A 17145-nucleotide genomic window follows, 5' to 3' on the forward strand; every position below is an offset into this window, starting at 1 on the left:
CTTGGAGACAAATCACAATCCATTATTACTAAATTAATTTTATTTTTTTCTTATGTTAGTGGAGTTGGGATGTTTCATTTTAATGGTGATATTAAATTTATGTCTTTTTTTTTATTAACTTTATTTGCCTTTAAAACATTAATAATTAGTGTTTTTCTTATTTATTATTATTTATTTAGAATTCAATTTGATTTAGGCTTTGTTAGGGTGTGTGTATGTATCAAGGTAGTGCTTATCCTCAATTACTATGCAAATTAATGTGATTAATTAATTAATCTCATAGTGTTTCTAGAAAAGATGGGGTTCATTAATTAATTATTGATCATTGTTAAAACCTCTTTTGTCCTCTTTCTTGGTGCTATTTTGTTCCTTCATTCTTTAGGTTCCCCCACCAATATTGTAATATCTACATATTTTGGTGGAAATTTTTTTTTTTTTAATATTTTTAAAATGAGTTTGGCTTAATTGTAATTCAAATAACAAAAAGAAACTTATTGATTAATTGTAAAACTTGAATATTAATTTTTTTCTTGATTTTTGAAAAAATATGTTAGTTTTCTTCCAATTGAGGTAATATTTGAAGTACTCCAATTTAGCCCAGATTCAAAACGAGAAAAATGGTACTTCTTTTTTTTATAAAAGAAATTGGGTATGTATTTTGGAAACATTAATTGTTAGAAATTATGAAAATTAAGGTGAGGAAGTGATTTTTCTTTTGAAAAATTTGGAAATTATGGTGAAAAAAAGTGATAGACGCATAATTTTAAAAATCTTTTATAACCATTTGATTTATTAAAATTGAATTTATAAACACCCTTTCTAATTCTCAAAATACAGATTAAGATTTAACCAAAGAATTTTACTTATTATTTAATAAATGCACAACAAATAAGTAAGCATCCCTTTGATTAACTAGATAAAATTTGTTTTTTCTAAAAAATTGTTTTTATTTTAACTTTTTTTGATAAAAAAAATTAAAACAACTTTTAAAGACTATTATTTAAGTTGTTGTCGAACACTCTAATTTTTTACAAAAATATCTTACTTAAGCACTTAAAAAGTTAAACCAAACCTATCTTAAAAATTTAAACATATATAACTATTTCAATAAGGTTGTACAAAAAAAAATTAAACGATAGATTACTGAATCATATGTAAGTTAAACATTTTTTTTCGAATTCAAAAAGTTCCCTCTTCAAATTAGAAAAGTATATATAATTTGAAATTTGTTTTCTAACCTAAAGAAGTCTTCAATAAAACTAATTTATTGGGCATCTTTTGATTTATATATATATATATATATATATATATATATATATAAATCATTGGTCTTAATAATAATTTGTTTCTTAACCGACCACCTCTACCTCATTTATCTTCCACCAAGTTTGCAAAGTCAAATATATTGATTTAGTTCTATTTCCAAGACATATTCTAGCTGGCTGGGTTATATAGACTATGCTTTAGTTTAGTTTAGGCACATGATTGGTCAATTATTAATTCTCATGATCACGTATATAATTTCATGATTATAAAGTTTAATATCCTATTAATAATCTTTTTTTCAACATAGATATGTAGTGTATGAAATTGTTTATTAAAAGTTTAAAACTATTCGAATTGAAAGTAAAAAAACAAAGGGAAGGTAGTAGGAAAGTGAAAGGTTGGTTGGAGGTAATAATAATATGAGAATAAGATAAAAGGGATTATGGAGTAGAGAATATGAATATGAATATGAATATGAATATGAATATGAATATGAATATGAATATGATGTCACAGTTAGGTCCCCTCCTTAGGGCACGGGTTCGTGACTGAAGTGCTCCAAAAAGCTGAAGCTTTTTTCTTTCTTTTTTTTCTTTTTTTAATTTTCAACTTTTGGTTAGCCATAAAAATTAAATCATTTAATTTAATTTCTTCTTTTTCTAAAAGGTCCCTACCACTCCCACCCATTTACCTTTACTTTCTTTCTACCTAAAACAAAATTCTTACATTAATATCTACATCATTAAAATATTAAACCTTTTTTTTTTCTTTTTAACACATATCGATATAAATATGAATTATATTGTGTTATTTTATTTTAAACTTACTGACTAAAGATGCCTTCTTAATTCACTAATCACTAATGAGAAGTGAATTTTAGTTTTTTTTTTTTTTTTTTTTTAGTAATTATTAATTATTTTGAAGGGACAAATGTAAGCAATAATTTATTGTGAAAAGTTTGGAGAGGAAAAGGGAATGTGTAATTACGGAGAAGACCTTGGGAGAGTTTTGGATTTTAGGACGTAAAAACCTAATAAAGTGAAGTGAAATGAAAGAATGAAGGCTACTAGATTGTGACACATGCATGCCCACGTGACATGCGACATGTGACATGTTCAATTAATAATTCCCTTCTTGCTTTCTTTTTCCTTTTTACATGTTCTTTTCTTTATTTTTTATTTATTTATTTCAAATAATGTATCAATATTCAATAATATATAATTTATAAAAATGAAAAAAAATTCCAAATTTATATTTTGGATTTGTGGTGTTATACCTAAATTCTTTTTTAAAAATAGATGAAATAGCTTAAACTAACATATGTATAGTATGTATTTATAAATCAAGAGGTTTTGGTAAAATAATGACAATGTGATAAACTATTTTAAAGCAATCTTTTATTAGATTAGGAGTTCATTGTATGTTAATATAAATAAATAAAATTTTAATACAAATCTTTTCATCTCAAACCTTTTATAAAAAAAAAAAAAAAAATCTAATTTATCATATATTAACTCTTTACTTTTCCAAAAATCATGATGAATTTAAAAGTTTTTCGTTCTTTTATTTCAAAAGCATAACCGATGTTGAAATAAATAATTGAGAAAGAATAAATATCGATACAAGCCCGAGCAATACATTCAATATAAATGTGGGTCATTGAAAAGGCTAATTTTAAAAAAGAGAAGTATATAGATCTCAATTTCATTTTTTAAAGATCTAATATAAGGTCCCATGGATATGTATATATATATGTGTGTGATATGAAACTTAGAAGACCCATCAATATACCAATATTTCTCAATCATAGAACAATAATTAATGCAAGTAGAGTTTTGCTTTTTTAAAAAAATACAAGTAGACGCAAAGAAACAATAATATCCTAAGATTTTAATTTTAATAGTTCTCTCAATAAATAAATAAATAAATAAACTATAATTATAAATATATTTAGAAAATATAGTAAAATTTTATATGGAAGTGTAATTATGCTATACTTGTTTGTTATTAATATAAAATATAAAAGTTTGTTATATTTTATAATTATTTTAGTTCAATTATCCTATATTTGAAAGTGTATGTTTTTCTTTATTTTTATTTATTAAAACAATAACTTGAGGATATTTGTACTAGTAATTTTCTTTTTTTGTAATTTGATTGTTGAAGTCAAGTGGAGGCTACTTTGTGACTTCATAATTTACTCTTGATTATCAACATGTACACTTTTATTATACAAGTATAATCCAATACTTCCCATACCAACTGCCATAGCTATAATCGTATTTAATTTGTTATAAACTTTTGATCTTTTGATTCATATCATGTTTGTATGAAAAACAATAATTACAATAATAATAAAAGACTAATATGATAAATATTTTTAGTCACAGTGAAAGAAACTTCGAAAATTGGTTTATTATTATTATTATTATTATTATTTATTGGGATGACAACTATTTCATGTGGTAGTATTCTAATAATAATAATAAAATAAGTAAAAATTAAAAGATGCCTTTTTGGCGATTAATGATTAGCCAGCTGGCATTTTTCCTTCTCCCGGTATATATTTTTTAGGGAATCGAGGCCGTGGAATTGACCATTCCAGCCGATCCAAACAAACCCTCACGTGCGACTTCCCCTTCCACTCTTTTTCCTCCCCTCCTTCTTTTATATTATTAGTCCCCCACTAATCTAATTCCCTCCCCTTCTTCCCCCAATCAACTTCTCATAATTCTCTCTTTAATATTCATTTCTCGTTTTATTAATTTTGTAATTTTGTTCTATTCTATTCTAATCCCTAATTAAAAATACCTTAAACTTCTATATAATATGCAAACTCATGTTATTTTTGTGTTAAAATATTTAGAGAAAAAATCCACACTCTTTTTTGAAACATTTTTAAAGATCTCAATTTTAAAGAGAAATACAATTTACATGTTTTTTTTTATATATATTCTTTTTAAATATGGAAAGCAAATATTTTATGTAAATTGAAGTTAAAAAGTACAAATTAATAAATTAAAATGAGATTAAAATCCCAAAGCTAATTTGCAATATTTTGAAACCAATGAACTAAATAGAAATTATACTTCAAATTAAACGACGATAAGATTTATTTTCTTTTTTCTAATTTCGTATTATTAATAAAGAGAAAACATACCTAATTTCTAAATAGCTATATTTTGGAATAATAGAGTGAAATAGTTTGAATAAAATATAAAAGTGAGAAATCTTTTGAATATTATCTTAACCAACAAGGAAAAAGCTTTATGGGGCGTTTGGGGGAAGGGTTGGATTATGGGGGTTAGGGTTATGTAATCCAACCCCCGTTTAGGGGAAGGGTTATGTAACCCTAGTTTTAACTCCTTAACCCTTCCCCAGCCCTTGTTCAACATTCTTAACCCTTCTTCAACTTTTCTTCAATACTTCTTCACAACATTATCATAACATTTCATACATAACCCTTCCTCCAAAAACATCTTATTATAATTCTAGGTTTATCTTAACACTAGGTTTATCATAACCCTAACCTTCCATATTTGTGTAACAATTATTTTCTTTGTTCTTAACTTTTTTTTCCAACAATTATTTTGTCTGGTAGATGGATTATTTATGTAAAAATTAATTGATTCATTTTTGTCCTATTTTAAATTTAACATAAAATTTATACATTATTCTCAACTTTATTTATTTATTTTTTAAATGCTAGCTATTTTATCTAAAATATTAAAAAAAATTACACATTCGATAATATTTACATACACATACTCAACAAACTAAATAACTATGTTGCGAATATAAGTATAACTTAATAGTAATTTGTAAATGTTAGAAATCACATATTCAATTATGGTACCCAAATACATTTGTTGTACTACAAAATAACAATAACACCGTCAAGATCCTTTATTTAAGTTAAAGGCATCATGTCATTACAAATTAAATGGGGTATACGTTTATAAAACCAAATGTTAATTATATAAGTACAACTAATACAACAATTTGCTTGCAAAAATGAACTTATAATTTAGAGGCTAAAATGTACATTTTAAAGTTTAAAAGACGAAACTATATATTATGTAATGATATTTAATATACAAATATACAAATTTAAAAATAAAAAATTGTAAAAAGTACGCAAAGTAAAGTTCAATAGAAACCTACCATAAACAAGAGATTCAACATAAAACATCTACTTTTTTTTATGAGCCAAATCCTATAAGATCATCATAGAATTAAAAGAAAAAGGTGAATTGTAAAGTGATTATTGTACATCTTTAAATCTATGGTTTTGAAATAATATGGAAAAACCAAATTACATTTGGATTTGAAAATTGTAATGTCCCTTATAGCTTTTCTTTAATGGTTAATCAAGTTGGGATTCATTTATATAAAGTGTGACCATATATATTAAAATCACATAAAAGCAAATAAAGAAAGTAGAGAGATTTATCCAAAAAAAAAGAAAATTAAAAAAGCTTTTATTGGGTCAAAGTGACTTGCAACGTCGTCGTTTCTAGCTAAATATACAAAAGAAAAAAAAGAAAGAAAAGCTCTTGAGATTTTTCAAAATTAAAAAACAAAAAAAGCGAAAAAGGGAATGCCCATGTGTCACCTTTCATAATTCAACATTTAACTAAACATTATTCTAAATAAAAATTAAAAGTTTGCGTATGAAACTTTTTATTCAAAAGATATAAATTAAAAATTAAAGTTTAATGTTCTGTTTGGAATAACAATAATTTTATTTTCAAATGTTAAAGTAGATTCAAGTGTTCATAAAGTAATTTCTTCAATTTAGGTTACTTTAGTATTAATTTAGTCCGATTTTTTTTAATTCTCCAAGTCCGAATTATAAAGTTAGGTATTGTTTATATAATCTATTGTATAATATATTAAATGATTTGATATGTGGCGTGATCTTTTCTTCAAATCAATATATTTATTTTGAAATGAATGATATTTTTTAGACTAAGTATTTTTCTTAAAAATGTTGTTAAAAAACAACTATTTTATATCGAAATTATCATCCTTTGAAGTTCATCCAACTTAGTTCAACTTACACTATGTGGTAAACTTTTTTTTTCTTCATCAGTTTTTTTCATATGATTTTCTTAACAATAAAGTTGAAAAGAAAAAGATAAGGGAGAAATCCACAATCCATCTAAAAAAAATCATGATTACATTATAGAAAAAAAGAAGTACATAAATAAATAAATGGAAGCTCCCAATTACCCTATATATAAATTAAACAAATCCCCCTCTCTCTCTCTTTCTCAGTCTCTCATACTAAAATGACAAATATGTTATCCACCTTTTTCTTTCTCTCTCATCCCGCCTTATAAATTACGGTCCAAACCCAAACCCAACCCCCCCTTCTCTTAGCTCAAAATTGACAGATGAACAACGGCGTGACCTGCCATTTCTGACATCGATCGATATCCCTTCCATTGGAAGAACAAAGGAAAAAACAATAACATGCTCCTCTCCTTCAACTACCTCTCCGGCTCCCCCGGCCCCTCCGGCTTCGGCTCCAAATCTACCGCCGAACACGTCACCTCCTCCCTCCCTCCTTCCTTCACCGCCATCATCACCGGTAACCTAACTAACTTCTTCAACTTTAACCTCTTTTGCTACCATGAGTAAAAGTGATTTTAACCTTTTCTTTTTTTTTTACTTCAGGTGCCACATCAGGGATTGGAGCTGAGACGGCTCGGATTCTGGCCAAACGTGGGGCTCGTTTAATCCTCCCGTCGAGGAACCTTAAAGCCGCTGAAGAAACCAAGGCTCGGATTGAGTCGGAATGCTCTGATTCCGAAATTATTGTTATGTCACTTGATTTGAGCTCTTTGTCTTCTGTTAGAACCTTCGTTTCTCAATTTGAATCCCTCAATCTCCCGCTTAATCTCCTCATGTAAATTCCCTAAATCACACCTTCTTTTTTAAAAAAAAAAAAAATTGCTAATTTTGTCGATCTTCTATGTATTTATGATTATTTGTTTTTGGGTTACAGTAACAATGCGGGAAAATTCTCGCACGAGCATGCAATAACGGAGGATGGGATAGAGATGACATTCGCGACTAATTATCTGGGTAATCCTTTTGTTTTGTTTTTGTTTGAATGATGATAATTGGTTTTATGAAATTTTTATAGGGAGAAAAGGGGATATAAATTAACGTAATGAAATAATTTCAGGGCATTTTCTGTTGACGAAATTGTTGGTGAACAAGATGGTGGAGACGGCGAAAGTGACAGGGGTTGAGGGCCGGATTGTGAACGTTTCTTCGAGTATTCACAGCTGGTTTTCCGGCGATATCCTCAAATATCTCGGCCAGATTAGCCGGAATAAAAGGTATTTATTTAATATTGAAAGCTTTTTTTTTTTTTTTTCAATTTTTAATTTTTTTGTACTAATCTTATTTTAAGATCAATAGTTCATTTTCATTCCATATATTTTCAAAACTATCTTTTAGAGGAGGTTTTATCTTTGCACTCTTTTTAACTTAGAAAAAAAAAAAAAAAACTATCTTTCCCTACTCACTTATAGTCGCAAAAGTTACTATTTGGTTCTTTCTTAGTTAACATAGTAAATAAATGATTGATTATTTTAGTGGATTTTTTTCGGGAGCTATTCTTATAATCAAAAATAAAAATAAACTATTTTCACATGTAAATTTTTTTTTTTTGCTGTATTTAAAAAAAAACCATTTGAAATTAAAGTATTTATTTTCTTTATGAAATTTGAACCATTTAAAAGTTACTTTTATCTCTAAAAATTGTAATGGTCATGACTTTATACAATTCTAAACTAAAATTAAAATGGACAAGCACCGTAATAGACAATTTTGAAAATATGTAAATTAAAATTTATTTCACTTCATGTATTTATGTACAATCAACCAAACTCTTTAATCACAAACGATCGTAATATCAATAATAATAATAAAACAAATTGACTGTGTAAAAAAAAAAAAAAAAGAGGATGAGATTTGACTTTATGAGAAGTAATGCATAATTAAATGATCTAATACAGTTAATGTGGGTGGGATTCCCAGCAGGAATTACGATGCGACACGTGCTTACGCGCTCTCTAAACTTGCCAACGTTCTTCATACCCACGAACTTGCTCGCCGATTCAAGGTTCTTTCATCTTTATATTATTATATTAAATATATTCTCTCCTTCTTTTTTCTAAAATTTTAATTAAACATTTCTTTTGAAAAAAAAAAATAATTGATTCAGCAAATGGGAGCTAACGTTACGGTGAACTGCGTTCATCCTGGAATCGTCAGAACTCGACTTACTAGAGATCGTGAAGGCTTCATCACAGGTATATATGGAATTCTCTTTTATTTCTTTCTTTTACTTAAAAAGTACATTTAATCAATTGTTTTTAAATTCATATAATTGCAGATTTGGTGTTCTTTATGGCTTCCAAGCTCTTGAAGACAATCCCTCAGGTATACAACAACCCCAAACTAATTCTCGTTTTAATTAGTTTACGTTTTCTGTTTGTTTCCCGAGGAAAAAGGCTATATAGTAAAAGAACTGACACATACACCATTTCTGATTCTCCTTCCTTCCACAGGCGGCGGCAACGACATGCTACGTGGCGACAAATCCGAGGCTACGCCACGTCACCGGCAAGTATTTCGTCGATTGCAACGAATCGTCACCGTCCAAACTCGCTGCCAGCCCGTCGGAGGCCGCACGTCTTTGGTCCGCCTCCGAGATCATGGTCAACGCAAGCTCAAAACTTCTTTTCGATCCAAACAATGCCTTGGAATAATTTAATAACTCCAAAAGAAAAGAAATTGCTTGTTTTGTTTGGAGAGAGAGAATCTTAGTCCAACAATGAATTATAAAAGTATATTAATAGATGGTAGGTAGACAAAAAGCAAGAAGCTAGCTAGGTAGTGGGGGGAAGGAATATATATATATATATATAGTTTTCTTTTTTCTTTTTTAGAATATGGTCATGGATTTATATTATATATAATCAAATAGTTCAACTTTATTTCTCATGTGTATAATATAATATACATTTTTTTCAATTTAATTCTGGTTGTCACATATGAGCCAAGTTAAGTGCTCTCTTTATAAACTTTCATTAAATCATTGGACCCATCAAAAGTATTGGAGGATTTGGCTGTGTGTAAGATCATTTAATCATCATGATACTATGATTCTTGGGTCAGATTTAAAGCAAGAGATAAAAAAAAAAAAAAAAAAAGGCTCTTTTTCATTTTCAATAAAAGAATTAAAAATATGCAAATTGGTATAGTTTTTTTTTTCTTTTTTCTTTTGCAATCCAATTATTTGAAAGACCCATGCTTTTGTTTAATGTATAGAATAGGAAAACGACGGCGTATTGTATCTTTGGACTTTGGGGGATGTGGGGTAGGTTAGTGGCAGTTTTTCATGTGGGTGGGATTAATTTTTTTAAAAATGATCTTTAATAATTGGAGGGGAAAAAAAAAAAAGACTTGTTTTTTGGGGTTTTGATCAAAACATAGGACCTACTAACATGTGGTTTTTAGTTTTTAAAAAAGATTTTTTTTTTTTGGTTGAAGAGATAGATTTAAATTATGAGTGGTCTCTTACATAGAATATAATGAATTAAATATGATAAGATCAAATAGTTGTCAATGTGATTGGTCAAAGTAGGGTGAATCTAGCTACTATAGTATCAATATTTATTCAAAAGAACTAGTTTAATATTTAAGTTAAGCTTGAATTTATGTTTTTTTATGTTTTGTTACTAATACCACTAATCTAATTCTTAAAAAAAAAAAAAAGAAAGGGAGAAATGACATTATATTAAAAACTAGTCAATGGTATAGGACAATGAATAAAAGATTTTGGAACCAATCACAAATTATCACGTTTTTATTAACTAAAAATTGACATGTCTAATGGTGTCACGTGTTTTATTACGACAGTTTGATCGAATTAATTATTTTGGTTCAATTAAATATTATTTACTTGGAATAAAATTCAATTGAGCAAAAAAATTTTATAAATATGATCCAAATACATGTGATTAAATCATGGGTCTGGTCCATAGATCAACTATACCTAACTCTATAACATGAGGAGTTCTCATAAACATGAGGAGTTCTCATAAACATCGGATCAAAGAATCAAATATATTTCTACGAAAAAATTATTCATGATGCAAAAAAATGTTAAGAATATCACTTGAATTAAGATTTTTTTTTTCATTTAGTGAAAAAAAGAAGAATTATTATGGATATCAAAATATTGAAACTATTTACAAAATATCATAAAATTTATCAAATATTTTATTATTGTAAATGGTTTTAATATTTTTCTATTTTTGAAAATACTCTCGTTGAAAATACAATGGATTAATAATAAGGAAAAGAAAAGAAAAGAAATTAGAAAAAGGGAAAAGAAAAGAATACTACATTTTTAGTCATCAAGATAATATGTGTTTTTGATATAGATTTTCAAGATACATATTTTTATTTATTGGTTTTAATAAAATGATCGGTTCTTGGAGGAAGTTTATTGGTGATTAAATATATAACAACATTTTATGAATAATAATTAAGTATATAATAATCTTTAAAATGCAATTATAACAAAGTCCATCAGTGATAGATATTTATCGCACTCTTATGGTTTATTAGTGATGATCAAATATTTACAACATGGTCAATCGTTAATAGACTCCTATATAGATTTTACTATATTTGCGATTCTTTTAAAATATTACTATATACTTAATTATTTTAAATATAATTATTATATTTTTGCAACTATACTTCCATGGGCCTACTAACAAAGTTAAAGAACAGATGATAAGCCCATTAATGGATTTGTTATGTATATATATAGTAATATTCGAAGAAAATCGTAAAAAACATATCAAAATGTGCCAATAGTAAAAAGTTTATTATTAATAGATTATGTTACAAAGAATAATCCATTAAATTAGAAGAATCTATAGGACTAATCATAAATTTGGTATGTTTTCATTGAGCGTAACGTGGCACGTTACCTTTTTTGACGGTGTCAACCGGTTCGTAATTTGTTGGTTCGGTTGAGCCGACCGTCATCTCTGCCTTCGATTCAGAACGCCGCGAAAGGCCGTGAAAATCATGGATATGGTTGAAGATGGCTTCGAGCGCTTTAGTCTCTCTTGAATTAATCAGTTTTCCATGGAGTTTCTAGTTTCGAGTTAAATTATTTTCATGAACTCAACATTCTCTCTCTCATAATTCCGCCATGGAAGCTTCGTTTTCTCTAGCTGCCGCAAAAGGTCTGCAGACTCTAATCATTTTACTTCTTTTCATTTTGCATCTCTGTTCTTCTTCTTCTTCTTCACCAGGTTACTTTCCTCCGATCATACAGTTCATAAATATTGTCTCAAATTATTGATTAATTGAATATCTAGAAAACTAATTATGTTCAAGTTATTAAAGAGGAGGAGCTTCAATTCGCTCTTGATTGCATTTAATCTCAAGTCGATTGTTGAAGTAATTGTGTTACTGAATAGAGGATTTGTGTACATCATCATTTTCAACAGTTAGTCAACTGAAACGTCTTGTTGTGTTTTTCATTTCAGGAATAAATTTATCTGCAGAATTGGTTTCTTTCGTGAAGGAAAAACCTGTACCAAGAGATCATAACTTTCTGTCATTCAATTCAGCCTATAAGTATCGATCACTGCACTGTGGTCAGACTAAAGGTTTCTGTAGGAAGAATAAGTGTGTGACTGTAAGTTCTCTTTCTTTCTATCTCACGGCCTCAATAATTGCTTTCCATTCTTTTTATATGAACTCTGAAATGTCACTGTTGAATCTTATCTTTTTCCAGGTTTTTTGCAGCCAAAAGAGAGAATTTTCTGTTGTAGAGGGCAGGTACGCTAACAAACTATCTTAAATGGCCATATTTGTATTTCAACTGATTCCATGGTTTGGAAACTGCAAAAAAAAAAATATAGGACTCTGATGGGGATAATGACTATCTCCACATTCGTATAATATTGTTCACTTTGGGAATGTCTGCCTGATTTTACTTTCACCCAAAGACCTCATAGTAATGGAAATATTTCCTTCACTATTATACCACGATCTTCTCTTTTATCTAGCCAATGCACGGGTTTGGTCGAATATCCAACAATCATCTCCTCTAACAAAGGACCTTGAATTTTCATCCATCTATCTATCTAACTATTTATCCAGGTCAACTCCTCTCCATCGGAACAGATCACCTAACCACATATCACAGCATTTTCTTTTTTTCGAGGCTAACCACTTCTGTGCTGAACACTTGAGGACTCCTCTACGGACATTGAAATGAAGAGCATAGCTTTATACCAATTATCAGGGACAGCCCTCACTAATATTTTGGTTACTTCCAACCAAACCTTAGTAGATTTTTTTTATACTAAGAATGGATATTTAATTTACAAACTTCTTTTTTTAGTACAAATTAGAGCGTGGGGTTTGAATCGGGAACTCTTGTCCTTAGGTATAAATAGGTGTTAATTGAGCTAAGCTCTTGTTGGTATTTAATTTACAAACTTGAGGAGACTGTTTTTAGTATCTTAAAAATCTTCACTCAGTTGAGTGCTAAGTCTTGTTAAGCAATTTAAATTTTATAAATTATATCGAGAAAAGATAAAGAATATTTTTGTGCGTTGTAGAGGAAGAATCATGCATTTTACTTCTAAGATATAGATTGCATGATATTGGACTGTCTTAATAATTATTAATTTCAGAACACTGCAAATATAAATCGACCAACAGACCATGGACAGATGATAAGTAGGAATACTAACCAAGTTGTTTGGTAGCATCCCTTTCACAACTCACAAATATTGCTTGATTCATAATGCCGATTTCTATTTTCATTTCTCCATTTCTTAAGGAGAATTTCATACCCTCCTTTTGGGAGTAAGAGTTGCTGCATTATGCAAAATGAGCTCTACACTTTGAAAGAATGGTTTCTGCACTTTAAAACACAGTTATATATTTGGTTTATGCATTTTAACATATTTATATATTTGCTTCTCTATCCATATAAATTACTAATAATTTTTCTCTTTCCACTTTTCTTGTATTCATTTTGACGTTCTTTTTATTATCTCTCAAGGTGTATAGATGACATATATGATGATTTAGCAAGGCGTCTTCTTCCAACAGCAGCAGCAGCTTCAGATCCTGATCTTAAGTAAGTACACCTTCCAAGGCTGTAAAAAATGGGGATCCGGGGAGGACACAGATAATAAATACTTTTTTAACAACAAAAAAAACCTTTACAAAATTGTTGTCAACTAAGTAGCATCTGCTATCCGTTCTGCATTGTTAATTTAATTGTATTGCTATTGCCCCGTTAGAAACATTTAAATCTTATTACTCAAACCAGGACCATTATTTTAATAGACGGACAAAATCTACTCTGTAGAATTTCAATGATGATTATCTGTTCTTGCAAAGTAAGGTGCCTTTTTCAGATTTTTGTTTGGGACTTGTTACCCCTTGTATTTTTTCATTTTTTTCCAATGAAATTTGGTATCTTCCAGAAAACGAAGAAATGAAAGAAAAGAAAGAAAAATGGAAAAACGCTTGAATATCCAATAAGACATCTATTTTTTCATCTTGGCTATTCACTCGTTTCTATTGCCTCTTGGCTATTCACCGCAGGGAGGGCATCAAAGCCCTTCATGCTATGTGAAAGCACATGTAACCCCATATTTCAGTCAAGAATTAGGGATCTGTGTCCCAATATACACGAGTATTACAAATTCTTGTATAGAAGAGGGCGATCATCTTTAACTGAGATGATTATTTGGCTTCAAATTTGATCTAAAATTGTGGACTCAAACATGAATGACTTTGGAGGTCTTGTCAGATGGAACAAATGGAAACCGACTTTACATTGTATAAGCCTTAATTGAAAATGCATTATTATGCTTGGAAGTAAGATAAATCTGTTTATATTTGAGCGTGTGAATAAAGTCAGCTTATTTTCTTATAAATTTCGGAATTCCCGGTAGCCTCCTTGTTTCCCCTCTTTCAATTCTATTACTATATTTGCGTGTGTGAATACTAAATATTCACTTTTTTTATTGTTTGTATTTACCTGATCGTGCAGATATATTGTAGGTTTGGCTGGTCCCCCTGGTGCTGGCAAAACCACTATAGCATCTGAAGTGGTGCAACGTTTAAATAAGTTATGGCCCCAGAAAGCTTCTTCAATGGATTCTCAAGTAAATCCTGCTGATGTTGCTGCTGTTCTCCCTATGGATGGTTTCCATCTTTATCGTTCTCAGCTTGATTCAATGGAGGTGAGTTATACATCGATTTTCCCAGAGTCACCCTGGCTCTTTTGTTTGAACAATTTTCACATGATACGCAAACCATCAGATTTTTTTTTAACTTATAGGATGATAGAGTACATGTGGAGATTTGTTTGTTTTGAATTCAGTTCCATTTTCTTGAGATATGAAGTACGTGGAATATAATTTGGCTAAAATCTTGCTTACTGCCGGCAGTCTATTCCAGCCATCTTTTACCACGTTAATTCAAAGCTTCTTATTTGTTATTTTATATTTTAACGTGCATAATCTGAGTAGGGAATCAGTATACTAAAGCATATCTCTTCCTGCAAGTCTTGTATGTCAAGTATGTTGCTCTATGTACTTCTAACTGCAAGCCCTGTGTTCTCATGTCAATAGAATCCGGAGGAAGCGCATGCAAGACGAGGAGGTGAGATCTCAAGTTAATTTAATTGCTGATTTTATTCCTTGCAAGCACCAGGAGGGTTGATTTCTAATTGATGAATCAGCTCCTTGGACATTCAATCCTCAGCTGCTACTTACATGCCTCAAGACACTAAGAAGTCAGGTAATTTGCTTACTGAGGATGGAAGAATATTTATTTTGGTGCTGTTAATTGTAGAGTTGCAACTGTAACGAACAACTTCTCTGTGTCAAAAGCATCTTGCTTTTGCTATCCCTATTTTCTGTCCTGTTTGAGCTGCCGTGCTTTAGTAAGCTGTGTTTATCTTCAATTTCTTTCTTCAAGTCCAATTTTAAATGATGGCTTCTCCAGGGATCAGTATATGCACCATCGTTTGATCATGGCGTCGGTGATCCAGTTGAGGATGACATCTTCGTGGGCCTTCAGTAAGTGATTTCTTGTTTCTTTTTACCTGGGCGCTCCTGTATAGTCAATCAATGCAAATAATTTGGCAGACTACAAACATTTCCCTTACAGACATTATTATAGCCAATGGACTGTCTTTTTGGGTACACTTGTCTGGGCCAACATAAACGAGGAAATGCTATTAAAAGTCAATAAATTACAAAAGCCAGAGATGGAAAGCTGATACCAGTCTCTACTAATCTTTTGAACTAGGTTGAAAAAGTGTATCAATTGGCTGCCTGAAGGATGAATTTTAGAATATCAAGATTTGATCTATCTGATTTCTTCAAAATAATGTGAAAAGGTTTTCTAAAAAATATGCATGGGGTTTTCTCCTTCGATCCTTCTTTGGCTACACCAACAACGAGTTGGTTGGAAAATCAATCTATTTTTTATTTTGAGATTAAATGTCCCCCCACAAACTGGTTCTGAAAACGGTTTTATTTCATTTTATTATGAAGTATATTCTTTTACTTTCAGGCACAAGGTTGTTATAGTAGAAGGAAATTATTTATTACTCGACGATGGGGTTTGGAAAGAAATCTCATCAATGTTTGATGAGAAATGGTAAGTATACATTACCTTGAGGCTTGCAAGCTTGAAAGATAAGCATATAATGCAATTTGGTGTTCCATTTGCACTGGGATTCTCTTTTTCATTCTTGTTGTTGATTTATATGATGGTATTGATTGTCCAGGTTCGTAGAAATAGATATTGACAAATCGATGGGACGAGTTCTCAAAAGACATATTTCAACAGGTGATGATATCCGAGTGAACACATTTTTTAAATATGAAAAATATTGAATTGGTCAATGTCGATGTTTCAATTATATTGTTGCAGCTTTAAAAGTTTCATTTAAGCTTATTTAACCTTCGAAGCTTAAAGAGTTTTTTTTTTCCCTTTATTTTTATCGAAAAAACTTTTGAAGTCTTTTGCCATTAAATTCATGGACGGAAAATTTGTGTCTGTTTATGTGTTGCTAATTCAACCGAGAAATAACCTTATTTGTTGATTAACGTGCTACGCTACTCTTTCCTGCATGATCAAACGAATTATAGGAAAACCTCCTGACGTTGCCAAATGGCGCGTAAGTTCCTCCTCATTCTTTGCTTTATTTTCGTTCTCTGTTTATGTTTTATTGTTCCTTGATAGCATATCCCTAAACTAACATTCAAAAATACAACAGATTGAGAACAATGACCGACCCAATGCCGAGCTCATAATGAAGTCCAAGAAGAACGCAGATTTATTAATTAGGTCAGTCGATTTCTGAATGTAGAATTTAACTTTCCTTTACTGTTGGAGAACTTACATCTCCTGCATACCTTAGAATTGAATTTTCCTTTCATCTGCTCTGTCATGTCTTAAGACCTTTCCAAGCTCTGGAGGTCATTGATAAGGAATCAAAATAAATTGGAAGCCCTGAAAATCAGAGGTTATGTTTAAGAAATATTAGAGAACTTTTGATTTTGATCATGTTGATTAAGCAGCTCTGGTCTGAAGATAAGGGATTGTATAGTACATAGTTCGGCTTAGTTTGTAATCTTTTCTTATAAGGCTAACGAAGATGTTGCAAATGTCAACATAAACATCAACTAGAGTAAAAGATTAGAGATTTGGATGCACCGATGGATTTAGTATAGGACCAATAATCCTAATTTTATGTTCTTTTTATAATATAAATAATTGATATAA

The 17145-nt window shown here is 29.8% G+C and overlaps 2 protein-coding genes across 4 annotated transcripts; both read left to right on the forward strand.

The window, feature by feature from the left end:
- The first annotated feature begins 6517 nt into the window (after positions 1 to 6517).
- Positions 6518 to 9284, forward strand: LOC103483077 (short-chain dehydrogenase TIC 32 A, chloroplastic). 2 transcript variants are annotated; one of them, XM_008439509.3, is made up of 8 exons: positions 6518 to 6862; positions 6949 to 7180; positions 7280 to 7359; positions 7463 to 7619; positions 8326 to 8407; positions 8510 to 8597; positions 8681 to 8727; positions 8856 to 9284. In XM_008439509.3, exons 1-8 carry the CDS (start codon positions 6745 to 6747, stop codon positions 9054 to 9056), a joined length of 1005 nt encoding a protein of 334 aa, XP_008437731.2. In that variant the 5' UTR covers positions 6518 to 6744; the 3' UTR covers positions 9057 to 9284. The 2 variants fall into 2 exon arrangements, with proteins under 2 accessions (XP_008437731.2, XP_050945863.1); XM_051089906.1 differs by having other exon boundaries at positions 6540 to 6862; positions 8323 to 8407.
- A 2071-nt stretch (positions 9285 to 11355) lies between these two features.
- On the forward strand, positions 11356 to 16926 carry LOC103482824 (putative uridine kinase C227.14). Of its 2 annotated transcripts, XM_051089907.1 has the most exons (13): positions 11356 to 11555; positions 11862 to 12013; positions 12113 to 12156; positions 13394 to 13471; positions 14396 to 14588; positions 14979 to 15009; positions 15089 to 15147; positions 15355 to 15428; positions 15928 to 16014; positions 16145 to 16206; positions 16509 to 16537; positions 16637 to 16707; positions 16820 to 16926. In XM_051089907.1, the coding sequence occupies exons 1-13, from the start codon at positions 11522 to 11524 to the stop codon at positions 16860 to 16862; spliced, it is 957 nt and encodes a 318-aa protein (XP_050945864.1). In that variant the 5' UTR covers positions 11356 to 11521; the 3' UTR covers positions 16863 to 16926. The 2 variants fall into 2 exon arrangements, with proteins under 2 accessions (XP_050945864.1, XP_008437394.2); XM_008439172.3 differs by having other exon boundaries at positions 16637 to 16926.
- The last annotated feature ends 219 nt before the right edge of the window (positions 16927 to 17145 follow it).

This window comes from Cucumis melo, chromosome 9 (genome assembly GCF_025177605.1).
Source record: "Cucumis melo cultivar AY chromosome 9, USDA_Cmelo_AY_1.0, whole genome shotgun sequence".
NCBI classification, from domain to species: domain Eukaryota; kingdom Viridiplantae; phylum Streptophyta; class Magnoliopsida; order Cucurbitales; family Cucurbitaceae; genus Cucumis; species Cucumis melo.